This window comes from Diabrotica undecimpunctata, chromosome 7 (genome assembly GCF_040954645.1).
Source record: "Diabrotica undecimpunctata isolate CICGRU chromosome 7, icDiaUnde3, whole genome shotgun sequence".
NCBI lineage: Eukaryota > Metazoa > Arthropoda > Insecta > Coleoptera > Chrysomelidae > Diabrotica > Diabrotica undecimpunctata.
The window spans coordinates 58,276,498-58,294,161 of record NC_092809.1 but is presented as its reverse complement, the minus strand read 5'-3'; the positions used below and the strand labels follow the sequence as shown (position 1 = coordinate 58,294,161).

Here is a 17,664-nt window from a genome sequence, read left to right as displayed (position 1 = left end):
GCATTATCTATAAATTTAATCATTGGAATACTTAAAAAAAATTGGTTAAGATCTTGTTCTTGACATATTTCACATTAGTCTGAATTGTAGATTTTGATTTTTGCAAGATGAGTAGGATAAGAAGCGTGACTAAATCTCAAACTTAATAAGGTTGTTTTATATTTACGGGCAGTTTTAATTTCTTAAACCATCTGCAATTTGGAATTATGTGGTTTGTGGTTGTATAGAAACGTATTGTGTTGTTGAGTGGTCGACAAAAGTTTGCTAACAAGTTTTCAAACGATTTCCAAATTTTTTCATCTGATAACATTTCAGTTGAAGAGGTATTGCGGCTTTAGCAATAGAATCAACATTCTGATTTTATAGCAACATGGGCTTTTAGTTGAAATTATTTGCATTATATCATTTTCTATTTCAAGATTAAAATATAAAGCATTTTTACTACAATTTAAAATTACTTCTTCTTCTTTTTCTTTGAACTACTCTGTCTGTTTTTCAATGTGCCTCCAGTAAATTGTCATTCCATCGTTTTCGTGGTCTTCCTACTGATCGTCTTCCTATTGGGGAACCGTCCCTTGCCGTCGTTACTATTCTATTTGTTCTCATTCGGCTTATATGATCATTTTATTCTACTCTTCTATTTCTTACCAAGTCCTTAATGTTCTCCACCTTGCATTTACGTCGTATATCTGTACTTCTAGCACTGTTCCATAGTGTCTTACCACCAAGTGTTTTCATCTCTGCTGTTTTTAACATCCTTTTTGTCTTCTCTGTGTCAGGTCGTGTTTCTGCCGCTTATGTCATTCTTGGTCTGATGACTGTTTTGTAAATTCTGCCTTTTATTTCTTTCCCAATATTTTTATTTCTCCATATTCTTTTATTCAATCCACCTGTGGCTCTGTTTGCTCTATTCGCTTGATCTTTCACTTTTGTTTCCAGCTTTCCGTAGCTAGAATATGATACCTCGATTTAAATCTAGTGTTCCAAAGCTTCTTTTTATATCCAAACTCATTTTCTGGTAGCAAATTATTTTTTTGTAACCACCAATCCAGTTTAAATGTTTTGACTTTTTATGAAATTTTTTAACCAGAAACAACTATTTAACAGGACTATTCTTGGATATTAAGGGAGCATACGAATCAGTTTGCTGGTCAACTTTAAGAAACAAAATGGTTAATTTATTTCATATGCCAATCGCATTCGTGGATACAATAATTGGATTTTACACAAAGAGGATCATCTATGTAAGAGATCATAATAACAAGCTAATTGGACCGCGATATAATTATCAAGGTATACCACAAGGCTCAGTTTTATCTCCAATCTTATTCAATATATATAGCTCTGACATACATAACATCCAAATAAATAACAGTTCATTCAAAATCGTACAGTTTGCCGACGATTTCTGCATCTATACAGAAAACAAAAAATATGAAACCTGTATGCAAAGCCTTAGCAAAGTATGTGAATCCCTTTTTTCATGGTTCTTAGAGAATGGTCCCAATTAGTAATATCTATAGAAAAATCAGTAAGTAGTATTTATCTTCACAAGACATAACATTCCTACAAATGAAAATATCATTCTGAACGATCAATGTTTTAAGCTTCAAAATCATGTCAAATATCTAGGCCTTATTTTGGATAAGAAGTTAACTTGGAGACAACACATAGAGTATATGCTTGATAGATGTAACAAAGTCAGCAATTTCCTCAGAGTGACAACTAAAACGTGGTGGGGTTGGTTGTAATCTATTCTAGATTACGGTGCTACTCTTTATGGTTCCGCCTCCAAGAACCTTTTAAGAAAAATCGACACGTTTCAAAATTCTATTATGAGGGTATGTTTGGGTGCTATGAGATCAACCCCTATACAACCCTTATATGTTGAAGCCGCTGAGCTACCCTTGGAAAATAGAAGAAACTTTTTAAGTGAAAAAGCCTTCTTAAAATTCTATTAACTAACTCCCAGTTATTTTCAAGCGTCCGTCAACTTAACGAGTCAGAACTTAAAAACAAATATTGGGAGAAAAAACTTTCCCCGTCTTTATGCATGGCATTACAGAATAATTTATTGTGTAATTTATAGAAAATATTTATAGAAAATTTATTCAGCATTCAAACTCCCTGTATACAAAATTAACTAAATGCAATACATACGCTCCATATAATATACAGTCCTTGTTAGCCATAGGTTCTGTAACAATATATAATTTAATTATAGAATTTTTGTCAGACACATGCATAGCTTTATAAATCTGGTACTCGTTCATGAAAACTTTCATAAGCGTGTATAGGGTTAGACTTGTACCCTTTGTTTATCCTATATGTAACAATACCTTATCCGTGGTCCAGTATTGTTTGCCTGTTAAAATAAATGTCTTGACGGACCCCTAGACGAGAAGCGAGTGTCCTTGTATTTTCCTTCGACGTGTTCTTCTATTAATTATTCGTCTATTTCGTTTTAGGGATATCGCTGTGCATTTGTCTGAGAGAAATAATCTGTACTTATGTGTGTATATACTTTCTTAAGGAATATATTATAACCTTTCGAGACTAGCTGAATGACGAAAGTCTATGCCACAAAAAAACATGCTAAATTTTCTGGCAGTTACCTATATTAAATTGGTGCAGCATACGTCGTAAATTATCTTTACTCTGAGAAAGTAATATTACGTCGTCTGCATAGCAGATTATTTTAAGTTGTTTTGTTCCCATTTGGTAGATATCCTTTTTTATTTTTTTTATTATTTTATCCATAATAAGGTTAGAGGGTGAGGTGATAACTCAGGGAATCTCCCTGTCTTATCTCATTGCTAGCTTCAATAGGGTCAGTTAGTTCTTTTTCTACTTTTAATTTTATTTTGTTGTTTTGGTAGATATTTTCTATCGTATTGATTATTCCTAAAGGTCCTCTTGCGTACAATAAGTGGATCACGTCCTTTAATTTGACTCGGTCAAATGCCTTCTTAAGGTCCACGAAACATAAATATGCCGGTTTGTTATATTTTATAATTTTTCTCTTGCACTTGCCTCATCATAAATATAGCGTCGATGCATGATCTTCCCGACATAAAACATTGTTGTTCTTCTGCTAGTGTTATAATTTCATTCAGTTTATTTATTATCACTTTGGTTGTTAGTTTTAGTGTTGTATTTAATAAATTAATTCCTCTGTAATTTTCTGTGTCTGATTTGTCTCCATTTTTGAAGAGAGGTATTAGGATACTTGATCTCCACTTTTGAGGAATTCTGTTGTGTTCTATTATTTTTTAGATTAGTTTTAGTGGTTGTTTGGTCAGATCTGGTCCTCTGTACTTTAGGAGGTCGTTCGGTATCGGTATGGGTTTTTTTTTTGTTTGATACTTTCCTTTCTCCAAGTGATTCTGTTGCTGCGTCAATTATGTTATTTTCCAAGCTTACCTCGATTTTACTGTTTTTTATTATTTTATTCCTCGCAATCTTCTCTGACATTCTTTTTCCGTATAAGTATTCCGCGAATTCCGTATTTAGTCCTTCTACTCTGATTTTTGTTTGTGTTGTCGCCGCTCTCTTTGGTGTGAAGTATTTCGTGATTCTTAATATGTTCTCTTAAATTATTATCACCAGAGTTTGCTCTAAAAAATTAATAAAGCTCTAAGCTTTCCATCTCTTTTTTCAGATTTTTGAAGACGGTCCACCGTCATTATCGTCTCTTAAAGGAAGTTCATTCTCGCCGCAAAATATAATGGTCTCTATTATAGATATCCTTTGTCATAACTTGTTGTTTTAAATAAACAAATAAATAAAAGGTAGAAGTAATAACTGTTACAGAATTCAATTAAATGGTAATTTTCCAAAATAAATAAAGTTTCTGATTAAGTTAATTAACTGTATGTATTATGTAATAGAGTATTTTGGGTTATTTGTCTGCATTGTACAAATATATATTACTAGCTGTACCCTGCACGCGTTGCTACGCCACCAACTAAAATAAATTTGAAGAAGACATTACCTACACAAATATTCAATTCATTTGGAGTCATTTTATTGATTTTGTTGATTTCGAAAAAATTGTGACATTGCAGCGTTTCGTTTCAATTCGATATTTATTGAAATGCTGTGGGATTCATAATATTTCTTGTTTTTCCTTTTGGTGTGTAAACAAATACAAATATATCAGAAAGTTGCTCACACGGGCAGCTCACACAGAGCTGCCCGTGTGAGAAACGTGGATTCTCGAAATTTAATAACACTTCCAACGATTGTCCTTGTGCTTTGTTGATAGTCATTGCGAAAGCTAGTTTTACTGGGAACTGTAAACGTTTGAATTCGAACGGCACTTCTGTCGGGATCATTGGGATACGTGGCAACATTACGCTTTCACCTTTGAATTTTCCAATCAAAATTGTTACCTCGATAAGATTGTTCATCAATTTCTTGACCGAAAGTCTCGTTCCGTATCAAAGTCGTGGTGAATTTATGTTTCAAACAAGAATGATGGGTACGCCAATTTTCAGTTTAAGATCGTTGACATCGATGTTTTTGGCCGTTAATATAACATGCGTACTGAGTCACTGATGATTTTTATAGTTCTGTGCAATATTTGAGAAAAATTTTTACACCACTTCGTATATGCTTTCTGTAATCTTACAGGAGTTTGCTGGCAAGGGGATACATTGCGTAGATTTATCAATTTGCATTCGACCATTTCCAATATCCATTAATTGTTTTGCAAACTTTTCAGCGGATACATCCCATTGCATAGGTACACGCATGTTGGTTTCAAAGTCAATTTCTTTAAATAACGCCATTGTTTAATAACGCCATAAAACTGATGATTTATCCGAAAATGCCGTTTGCCGAAAATCACCAAACAATAAAATAAGTGCGTCACTGAAGATCTGTGCGTTTCCTCTTAAATCTTACAGTGTACGAAGAAGCGCTCCCAATGCTTTTTTGCGAGACGTTATACATTCATCCCATATAATAATTTGACACTTTTGGAGTACTTTTTTCATTCCAGAGTTTTTGCTGATGTTGCATATTGGTGCCTTAGTGTTTTGCAAATTTAACGGTAGTTGCAATGCAAAATGCGCTGTTCGATCACCATCCAAAAGAGTTGTCTCAATTCCAGATGATGCAATGGCCAGTTCAATATTATTTTGTGATCATATGGTTGCCAAAATGAGTGAAAGAAGAAAAGTCCTACCTGTACCACTGACAGGACTTTTCCAATTCTGTCAATTTAACTTTTCCACTGACACAGCGCATTTCTTGCGTTTCGTTATTAAATTTGAGGGCGCTACAATACACGCAAATTTTACTTAATGACGACATTTGGATGGAGACTGTAATCATTATTACTGTCATAATGGAATGCATCATCATCATCATTGGCTCCAACCCTTGGTGAGTCTTGGCCTGCTCAAGGAAAAGTCTCCATTCTCTCTTATTCTTTGCCTTGGCTTTCCAGTTTCGTACTCCCAACATTTTCAAGTCTTCTTCCACCTGATCCTTAAATCGTGCTCTGGGCCTGCCTCTCCTTCTCGCTCCATCTATTCTTTGGTTATAAATATGTTTTGGCGGCTCCATCTCATTCATTCTCTCTATGTGACCTAACCACCGCAGCCGGTTTATTTTGATGGACCTAATAATATCAGGTTTGTCATACATGCAGTAAAGTTCGAAATTATAGCGTCTACGCCATAATCCGTCCTCCTGTACTCCTCCATAGATATTCCGAAGAATTTTACGTTCAAAGCATCTTAAACGTTCTTCATAGCTCTTTGTCATCGTCTATGTTTCCGACGCGTAGGTGAGGATGGGCTTGATGAGAGTTCTGTATATCACTAGTTTCGTTCTTTTTGTAACTAGGCTTGTTGTTAAAAATTTTTTTAATCCATAATAGGCTCTATTTGCCAGATATATCTGTCTGTTAATTTCTGCACTTACTGCATTATTCTGATTAATTTTTGAGCCTAGGTATATAAACTCTCTTACTCCTTCGAAAGTATAATATGTTCCGATCGTTAGATCTTCGGGTTGTACTGCTTGTATATAATTTGATACTTTCATATACTTCGTCTAACTAGTGTTAACCTCTAGTCCCATTCTTTTTGTTGCTGCTCAAGCGCCTTGAATGATTCGGCCACGTCCGCCTTTCTTCTTGCAATAATGTCGATGTCATCGGCATACGCTAGTAATTGTACGCTTCGATTAAGAATAGTTCCTCTGGTTGTTACTCCAGATTCTCTTATCGCTTTCTCTAGTGCAATATTGAATAGAAAGCATGATAGGCTGTCTCTTTGTCTAAGTCCTATCTGACACTGGAACGTTCTGGAAACTCCGTTCTGCACTCTAACTTTACACTCGGCTCTTGAGAGGGTCGCTTTCACCAATTTTACCAAGTGTACTGGTATGCTGGAATGCAAGAACATTTAAATCAGAGTGAAGTGTTCGTCTTGATCGCGCGGTGCTTATTCGAACATTTTGCAGCCTTTTTTCCCGTGGTTTAGTGGCTTCAGACGAACGGGCCTGACTACGTATTGGTTTCCAACCTCACTTCTCGTTGTTCAGATGATTGAGCCTTAATGCTCGTTGCTCATCTGATTCTAAGCCTCGTAATGTTCTTTTCTTCCGTGCTTGAGGTGTACATCGGCCAATTGCTTGTCGCTTTGGAGGCATAATTATACAAGAACAACGTAAAAATGCGTTTGAATTTATTAGAGAATTGTTGAAATCGATTATAATTCCACTCACGATGATATTTTTTACGTATTTATTAAATTTAAAAATCATCAATATTTGATATTATTTCGGGAGGTGTCCGGACACCTGTTCTGGCTACGTCACTGTAATAGAAAAGAGAACACATAAAGAGCTATGGAAAGTCTAACGGTAAATATACAACTAAATGATAAAAAGCAAATAAGTCGAATAAAAAAAAATTAAAGTTGAGAGATGAGAACAGAAAAAGCACTAAAAATAGCAAAACACAACATCAGATATGAAAATTAGAAAATTAAAGGTGGAATAATATAATGTACAGTAGATACCGTAGGAAAAAAGATTACGAGAAAGACAATATAAATATAGGCACAGGCAGGCGATCAAAAACTAACCCCCCCCCCCCCCCGGCCTCACCTCACAAGCCCGAATGCATTAATACAGCAAGAAACATAATAATAAGAATTTGAAAGAATTTGAAGAAATTAGTGGATGTTCATGTCCAATATTACGACGAAGCTGAGATGGATACATTTAGTGAAATATAATTTTTACTGCCTAAAATTGCATTTATCATAAAAGTACATAATTTCATAAAAATCTTTACACACTGTATTAATTAGTTCGCATTTAATTAACAAAAGATCGATTATATCCTTTTGACGCAATTAATACGATCACAAAAAAAAACTTAATACGAAAAGTTAAAATCCTATGTCACATATTGATTTAACTCACTTATGTATGGGTCCATCGAATCGTTAACATTCATTAGATAATCGTTGGCATGGATACATAACCTCTCAACCGTGATCGTTTTACAAGGGATGATTCTGTTATAATTCCAATATAAATAGAGCTCCTAACCCTTACGCACTTGCCCCGTGCCAAAAAGTAGGGTCTTTTCAAATAATTGAACGTGACGTCACCGAAAAAAATATTACAAAGGCCATGTCGATGGATGAGAGCGTGAAATCAAACTCACAGTCTGAATCGTCGGGGAGTTCCAGCAATCAGTTGCCTTTTTACGAAGAACATGCAGATAATATGACTGACTTCACGTTGTGTGGAAATCTTGCACCCAGTTTGGCAAGGAGTGGTACTGTTAAACGGGCTGCTGGTACTAACTTTCTACAGAAAAAAGACAAGGATATAGGTTGTAGTAGTTTTTCTGAAGGTGATGATAGTGTGTTTTCGTCTAAAGATAAGACAAGTCCTGATCAAAGTGTAAACTCTCGGTACAGAAGATCTTTAGATAGTACTTTTAGGTGAGTATATTTTATAAAAAATCAGATAATATTTTTGATCGAAGTATTAAATCAAAAGATATAAACGTGTAAAAATATGATTAATTTAATGCGTCATTTTCTTAAAAAATACTCTACATATACAATTAATATTATTTAGATATTCTTATTGTTTTTGTACGTTCAAGTTGTATATATATAAACATCAGCTTAAACAGGACCTAGAGGCCTAAGGCTTCAATGGTTTTCTTCCATTTCGTTCTATCTTGTGCAAGGTTTCTCCAGTTTTGTACTCCTAACAATCCCAAGTCTTCTTCTATCGATTGCATCCATTTTCTTCGTGATCTTCCTCTTTTCCTTTTTGTGCCAGCTTCAGTATTTATTAACGCTTTGAGGACTCTTCCTTCCTGCATTCTAGCTATGTGTCCGAGCCATCTTAGTCTTTGAATTTTCGCAATGTTTGAAATTTTTTGTTGTCCATATATTTGCATTTTTTCATTATTTTTTCTTCTCCAGATATCTTCATCTTTTATACCTCCATATATTCTTCTGAGTATATTTACCTATACCTATATACTTCGGCTATGGTCTCGCTAGCATAAAGCGCCGTTGGTCGAATAACCGTTGTATATAGTCTTCTTTTTGCTCCTCTCGATATTTTCTTTGATCAGCATCTTATTTAGAGTTCCAGCACTTTTACTACCTTTAGCCATTCTTTTTTTCGATTTCTGGAGTCTCTTCATTTCTATTAGTTAACATTACTCCCAAATAATCGAACTGTCCAACTATTTTAAAGTTATATTCCGTGTCTGCGGCAGATAATTTCCAAAACTGTCCTAAATGTTCATTATTTCCTCCCATCTTTTCTCTTCATTTACTTCAAGCCCATACTCCCTGGCTGTTCTTTGAGTCTTTTAAAAAACGTTTTTAGTTCTGTTGGTCTTCTTGTTATTAGGGCAAGGTCGTCCTCATATGCTACGCATTGATTTTTGTGGTGGTAGATTGAGCCTTTAGTGTGTATATGTCTTTCCCTTAGAATTATTTGCAGTATTAGTTTAAAAAATACAGTAGACAGAAGGTCATCTTGTCGTAAACCTCTAGTGATATTAAAGATGTCAGGAGGAGACATGACCTTCTATCATAACTTTACTTTTGGTTTCATTCAGAAGCTAATCGTATTATTTTATCCAAAAAGTCAAAATATTTTAATGTGACGATTAATTTAAGTCTGTTTATTGTGTCATATGCTTGTCGAAAATCAATAAATAATATGTTTAGTCACAGATTGAATTTATATAAAGTAGCCAAGATCTGTTTAATTGTAAAAATTTTTTCTATTACAAATCTATTTGCTCTAAAACCAACTTGACATTCACTCAGGTTTTCTTCAATGTTGGCATTAATTTTATTTCTGATCGATATAGCTAGAACTTTATACGTTGTGTCTTGTTATGCTATACCCCTGTAGTTTTTACATTCCGTAATATTTATTTTTTTGCGAATTGGGCATAGCAGGGCTCTTCTCCATTGTTCTGGTATTTGCTCTTTGGTCCATAGGTACTTCACTTATCAAGTCTGTGATTTCTTCCTGTAAGCTTAGGCCACTTTCCTTTAGGAACTTTGCTATGATGCCATTTTCACCAGGTGCTTTATTATTTTGTAAACACTTTATTATGTCTATTGTACTGTTTTTATTACTCTAATTTATTATTTTTATTTATTATTAAAGGTTCTATTTATAACACTTACAAATTTATTAAAGTTTTTATTACTAATTCATTTTACACCAATAATTATATAATTTATCTACATTTATTATAATACGTGCGTTACATTTTAAAACGCGGCGCGATCTTCAAAAACTAACTGTCCTTTACAACAGAATTCCTTCTTTAAATATAAAATCCTGTTATTCGAGAATGCGGCGATCCCCATCGAATACCCGAGAAAGTCGCTCATACTGGTTTTTATTCGGCCTGCCTGGAAATTTCGAATCGTGGGTGACTCATCATAATTCAGGTAAACAGGTCTTTCAACTGAGCGCCGAAACAACTAGAACAGAAAAGAATTAGTCATAATATATTTACTGTTTTATAGGCCATGATATTTATCGTAACACTATTATTTCTCCTTTTATTAGTATAATGATCTATCTTATTAATTGTTTGACCATCTGGTGATATCCAAGTACCTTTGTAAATTTCCTTATGGTCAAAATATGTGCTCAAAATACGCATATTATTTTCAAAAGCAAACTTAATTAATCTTCTGCCATTTAGATTGCTGTCTCTGTGTTTGCTCTTTATGCCATGTTTATTTGTCTGTAAGCATCCTCCCTAATAACTTTTGCGTGAAAATCTCCTACAATTATTTGCATATCATACGAGGGTATTTCGTGCAACAGTTTTTCGAGTTGTTCATAAAAATAGTTTTTAATATCCTCCTCCTTATCTTCTGCTTGGGCACATACATTTATAAATGTTGTTTTTCTGTACTTTCCCCTCATTCTTAACTGATATAATCTGTTATTGGCTCAAAGTTCACCACTAGTTTCAATTTTATTTTTAACATAAAACCCTACCCCAAAATAGTCTTTCATTGTCTCCACTAGTGAAGAATATGTAGTTCTTAATCTCTGAGCAGAAAATTCCCTTTTGTTTGGTTTCTTGGATAGCTGCAATGTCTATATCGTACTTCTCTAGGGTATCGGCCAAGTTTTTCAATGTGCCTGTTTCAAACGTTCCTCTAACATTCAATTGTCTAATCAAAATGCTATTTCGTTCCTTTTTCGTCATTAGATTTTCCTTGTCGTTGTACTTTTTTGTCATTCGTTTTTTAGTTTTTTATCGTTGATTCTAACTCTTTGATAGCCGGGTTCCATTTACACCATTCGTTATTTACGCATAGTATTTTGTATCCGACCTGTGCGTCTCTTCCTTTTCCCCTTTCCTTTCTCGTTAAATTCCTCAACTCCTTTTATATTTTGGCTTCACTATGGGTGGTTTTATGTTTATGAACTTAATTTTCTGAATGTCATTTATTTTTATTTTCACATTTAGCTTATTTTCTATGAATTTTGTAGCATCTTCAATTTCTTCATCTTCCTTAAGTTCGAGCCCTTTGATTAAAACATTCTGCTTTCTGATTTGATTATCCATTTTCTCAATCTTGTTCTCTAAAAAGTTTACTTTGCGCTTTAGCTCTAAATTTTCTCTTTTAAATTACAAATGTCTTCTTGAAATTTTTTTTGGACTTTTCGAGCATGAGATCCTTCATCATTTTTTTTTTAATTCTTGGTTTTCACACCCCTTCTTAATTGAAGATCTAGATACTTTCTTACTTTTCGTAAAAGGATCCCCACCTTCGTCCTTATTTGTCCACCTTTCTCTTTAACAATCTTCAGTGGATGATTCTTCACTTTCGTATAGCGTTAGATTTTTCTTCGAAGCCATGGCAGTTTGTTATTCGAATAATTGATTTGGACAATAAATCACCTACCTTGTTCTAGATGAGATGTAACCTGTTGTCAGAACTCAGTGTACACCTATGTACTGTTTTGTTAAAATTATCAATTACCTATTACTAATTACTCTTTTTATCAACACTGTCTCGCACTGCAAATACTCACCTCTTCTACCCCTCGAATGACGATTAAACTTATAAAAACTGAACTTGTTTGTAAATTGTTTACTAGCGATTAATTTCGGTATTACCCCACAATTAATAGCTTTTAAGACACAACACTTTGTGGCAAAACAACTCGATATTATCTGAATTTTCAAGGTAAATATCGGAGCCGCTTTACACAAGTCTACCTCGTTTGCAGGTTGATGGCCATCACATTCAAGTTATATATTTATTTTTTTTTACAAACTAGCGATTTATTTATTGTTCTCAATCCATTTGATATATACCTACAAATGAAAAATGAAAAAGGTGAGTTTTAAGAGGTAGTTATTGCGAATTTTTGGACATACAATTAAGAATATTTTATATTTATCATTGGTGCGCGTACGGATAACGGTATAAATTAAGAAAAAATGGTAGGCCACTGAGATATTTTAAATTAAAAATTATTTTCGAATTTCTCGTTTAATTTGTGATATAAAATCTCTCTTGTCTATTTTTCATGTGAGGTGCCGAGCTGTTTTTATGCAAAAAATAAAACAGCTTAACGTGTATTTTGCATTTCTCTAATATATTCAATTACCAGATATTTTATTCAGCTACAACATTTATCTAATCTTAAATACGAAATATCAAATTAACGTTTTTTCATTATTAAACTTTATGCTAAGCAATGCAATACTTAGCGTACGCTGATGATGTGGTTCTCATTGCAAGAAATGGAAAAGAACTGAAGGACTGGCAAGTATAGAAAAAAGACTGATTTGGGAAAGCCCTAAAGTGGAAGAGAAAGTTGGTAATAATAAATCCAAGTACATGGAAATCTCAAGAAAAGAAGGAATAAACACCAGGGGCTCCTTTAAATTAGAGGTGGAGGATGGATCAGTTGTAATCCAAAATTTTTAAAATGACGTTTTTTCCTATACAATGGACGACATTGTATACGAAATTTCCGTAACAATCACTTATGGGCTGAGGAAAATCCGCATGGATAGGGTTTCACGCGCGACAGCGGGAAGTGGACGGGCTCTTGTGCTGTCGCGCACTTTTCAATCTGTCCCGTCCCGCAACTATTTTCTCTGCCCCGTCCCATATACCTCGGGAAGTCCCGCTGCCCCGCAAAGCTAAATTAAGTTATATTCTCTAAATAATTAAATATATTTTTATAATAATCGTATAAAGACAAATTTAATATTTATATTTTTTTTGAGCATATTTTGTTTTTACAAATTTTACAAAAGCAAAAACAATCGAAATTTACAAAAAAAAATTAGGAGGCAGTTTCCATTGTGTCGTTTTTTGAACCAGCGAAGAAACTAATTGGAGCAACAGGGTTTGTACTCATGGTATATTATACAATGAATACACAAGGTATGATACATAATGTTCCAAAATCGGTTCGCTTTCGCGCATGACGTAGTCAAGAACGCTTATTCCCGCAACATTTGAATGTAGTATAGGAAAGACTTTTAATTTTAAGTTTTTTATATAATTTGGCTAATTTAATTATAGTAATTATAAAGAGATGATAAAATTATGTTATTATAATATTTTAATCATAAATAAAATTTTGAAGTTAATTTAAATTTATTGATTTTTGGTACAGTTATTTTGTTAACATAGATATCCATTATAAAACAAGTTTTAATTATCTTTTATTACACGTAGGTGCAGATTAATTAACTTATACTCCAGAGTTCGATATTTCAGATGTTTAAAAAGATACAAAAAACTGGTAATGAAGGTACACAAAATTTGTACGTATATACCTACTGAACAAAACACAAAATCAAAATAAATAATGATAAAGTCAACTTTATTTAGATTGGATGAGCTAGCTGGCCATCGAATATTGTAGTGTAGTGAGGTCACACAATATTGCACAACATTTTAAATGACATCTTTTGTAATATTCAAACATAAAATTATCTTGGTATTGTTTATAATAATGATAACATTATATATTTTAATAATGATAACATGATTTAACAAAGAAAAATATCTTATTCTGGAAGATGCTAAATTGATTTCTTCCGAAACAGTTCTTATTGCAAATTGCATAGCAGGCTGAGGCTAGTTTCTTACTTAACAAATCGATATGAAAGAACCATTTAAGGTTGCTGTCTAAAAAAAATAACATCAATTTTGCAGTAACATGTTAAAAAGCTTTAAACTGATATATTCATATGAATTCTGGGTCTTCGTTAATCTATAAAATGAAAGATAATATAATGGAGTTTTTCTAGTTGCATAACTATGCACATCACTCAGGTTATCCAAATGTTTCCAAAAGCACCTATTTTTAACAGCGATGGTTCATAAAGATGTGGAATATTCACTTGCCACGTGTATATATTTGTATAAAGAGACATATGTAAGCATATATCTAAATTATTTTTCGATTATAAAATAGATGACTCAATCAGTATTGAGTTACTTTAAAATATATTTATTATCTCATAACTTGCAATTTGCAGATAACCGATATTATCGTCGAACTTTTGTTTTTATACAAGCCTTCTGTCTTGCCGGTGTAAAGTCGTCTGAAGTCGATATTTATTGTGTTTTGCGTTTGAACTTATTTGTGCCTTATTTTTATATTATTATATTAGTAAATTTTGCATATAATAATCGGTAGGTTATAGTAATGTGTATATTTTTTATTTTACTAAATTTCATTATAACTCATCTAAAATTACATATTGAATTGTAAAACAGATTTTTCTTTATTGTAATCTATTTTGTTTTTATTTCAGTAAAACTGCTGGGAAATGAGTGACAGTGAAACAGAATACGCAAATCTACTACTATTTACCTATTCACAGTATTTCCTCTGTAGAAAATTTTTAAATTTCAAAGGATTTGCATACAGAAAAAAGCTTATATTATTAGTATATGTATGAAATCAAAAATAAATATTTCGCCTGAATCCCTAGGAAAAGTAAAGGTTTTATGCTACTGAAAATATATTTTTTATTCAATTATAACCAAAACAAAACATTTAAAAAAAAATTGATCATTTTTTGACCGTAATTTCAAAATAGCTAGTAAAGTGTTTGTACGTTAAGCTGTAATAATGGGTTCGAGGTGGTTCGAGCGGTCTTGACTACGTCACACTCCTGGGCCAGCTGTCAAATGTCATGCGCAATATTATACCTTCTGTATTCATTGTACCATGGTTTGTACTAAACACTGAATAATTTATCAGCTTTCTCGTGATTACAATCTGACAGATTCAGTCGAGAATATATTACAGATATACACGGACTTTTAAAATGTTGACGTAGATTAAAAGTAGTATCAAATGCATAATTACAAAAATAAGAAGGAAAATACTCAAACAATTAACTGCACAATCAATTAACCAATCTAACTTAAACGATAATACAGATACTTCCCAGGATAGTACATATTAAAACATTTAATTATTGATGTAGTGGAATATACAAGGCTTATTTACCTATTCATGGGCGCATGAGTAGTTTTCAATTCCCGTTCACGTCCGCTCACGATTAGTTAATTTTACTCACGCCTATTCTCGCACGTGAGTTTCTAAATTGAGTCCTGTGATTCCCACGTGATTCACGAGTGAGTTATAAGTGATATTATACAAAATGCATAAATTAAGTTTAATCCAAATTTAATGCAAATGTAAACATAAAAATCAACTTATATCGGAGCGTTTTCCTTTAAATCTACTAGGTGATTTCTTGCCTGTGGAACTGTATTTATGCATACGTCACTGGTACGTTACTCTTCCGCAATCTCCTCTCTGAAGTAGCAGACCTAGCAGGTACATTTAAAATTTGACTAGCTAATCTGTTTAGTAGAGGTAGAAAACTGATATTTTTCCAAACACTCTTAAACATTCAGATTTTGTTGAATCATCCGTCTCAAGTATAATTCTATTGCAATAACTGTCTTATCATTGTTGAAGATGATGTGAATGTGGAGTTTGTGGAGGCATCGGGTTCGTCAGTAGCCGATGTCTTCTTGGACTATTTTGATCCTGGCAACGTTTGTTCGTAGATTGGGACTCTAGAATAGTTTCTAGCATAGCCTTTACTAATTCCTTAAATTTTCAGAACATTCTGTAAATACATCTAAAAAAAGTCAGTTAAAGATCTGAGCGTGACAAGGTTTAAACCACTCTGTCTGCTGCTTTCTGACCTTTCAATCTTTCAATTAGTATAATCTGAATTTTTGCATAGGTATACATTTTAAACACTAATTAACATTGCATATATTGAAGTCTATCTCGTCGTTACATGCCATTTTTAAGATTTAGAGAGTTTTCTGTGATAGGCACATGGCCACTATATGTATTACTTTTATACCTTTTGAAAGTTAATCTTCACGCAGATCTTTTGCAATTAAATTTAACTCGTGTTTGATATAATTACTTACTTTCTTGAAGCTGGCAACGATTTATTTGGAAAATTAACTTTCTGTCCTGCTTTTGGAAACATATAGCAGTATCTTGTACAGCAGTGAATACACCGAGCAAAATCTTGAATAACTCCTTCAAGATGATTGCTCTAAATTCCTCACGTGGACCATTTTTAAAACAAAAATTTAACAAAACTTTAATGTAGTTAACCTTATACAAAATCTATTTAATAATAGGTTTTTATTAACAATATTTATTTTGTAGTTTTTAATAAACAAATAAGTAATAGGACCAGTACACAAAATTAAATATTAAAATTGGTCCATATTTTTCTTTAAACAATCAATCAATCAAATAATCAATAATGCCTTTTTAGTTCTTATTAAAAAAATACAAAAAATCACACTCTTAGTGCCATTTGTTCTCCTTGGCAGATGCCATCAGAAGGGTTGGCAAACAAATCTTATTCTCTAATGTACAAAAAATTACACTAAGGCATATACTGTCTGTCTAACAAGGTCATTAAAATTAAAAAATAATAAATTAAATAAATATTCATATAAATGTTATAGTAATAAACTAAATGTGTATATCCTACCGCGTAACACTTCGCACTAGACTAAAGAATATTAACAATGTATGACAGTAAGGTATAACATGCATTTGAAATGTGTGAATTTGTCCCTTAGAGGAAGTGAAAGCTGTTTGGCTTAAATCTGGATACTAATAATAACAATAATAATAATAAGAATTGCGAAGAAGAATATAGAGATCTAGAAATAAAAATCAGGAGACAATGGAGAATGGAAAGTACCCAGACAGTACCTATTATTCTCTCTACTACTGGTGTTATTCCCAAAAATCTCCTAGCGAACATAAAACAGCTGGGTCTAAATAAACATCTTTATAAGGAAATGCAGAAAGCTGTACTCCTCGCGACGTCCAGATGTGTACGAAAATTTTTGGGAGATACTCCAGCATACCAAGTCACCTAGGGCTTGATAACACGGAAAGAGTCCCACCAGAGCTCAATCCTTTAGATACCGTAGGTATCTGGAATGAGTAAATTTTCCCCTTAGAGGGAGTGTGAGCTGTATGGCTAAATCTGGGATAAGACATTTAGTGAATTGTCCCCTTAGAGGGAGTGTGAGCCGTATGGCTAAATCTGGATATAATAAGAAACTCCCACAGGATAACACGATTCAAGCACAAAACAAATAAAAAGATAAATAGCTATAAGCAAAATAATTATTAATGCTAATTTTAATATTTTCATCTCATCGAACTAACCATGCTAATCGATTTAATAATTAAATAGGTTCACTATCTCATACCTATACGGCCATGCCTCTATACAATAACCTGCAGCCCGTCTCTATCTCATCATACTTCCACTCTACTAAGTTCATTTATACCCAAACACTTTAACCTAATCTGTCTTAACACCGAACATTTTTAAAAACAATTTATCACATCTTCGCTTTCCTTCGTGTTACACATTGAGCAAAACCTTCTTTCATCATTTCCACCATAATGATTATTCAAATATAGAACTCCACATTTTAATTTGAACAGCCATCGAATGTCCCCAAAATTTTCCATTTTCAATAGATAACGTATGTTTACTCCTTCTTCTCGCAGTTCTTTGTAATGTCCACAAAAATTTGATTCGAGTGCCCTATTCTCAGTTTG

At 33.1% G+C, this 17,664-nt stretch overlaps 1 protein-coding gene across 1 annotated transcript in view; it reads left to right on the top strand.

Moving 5' to 3' along the window:
* Positions 1–7,487: 7,487 nt before the first annotated feature.
* LOC140446773 (uncharacterized) overlaps positions 7,488–17,664 on the top strand; it is a 36,350-nt gene continuing 26,173 nt past the window's right edge. The window contains exon 1 of the mRNA XM_072539362.1: positions 7,488–7,976. Coding sequence (XP_072395463.1) covers positions 7,660–7,976 — 317 coding nt within the window. The 5' untranslated portion in view covers positions 7,488–7,659. The remainder of the gene's footprint in view (positions 7,977–17,664) is intronic.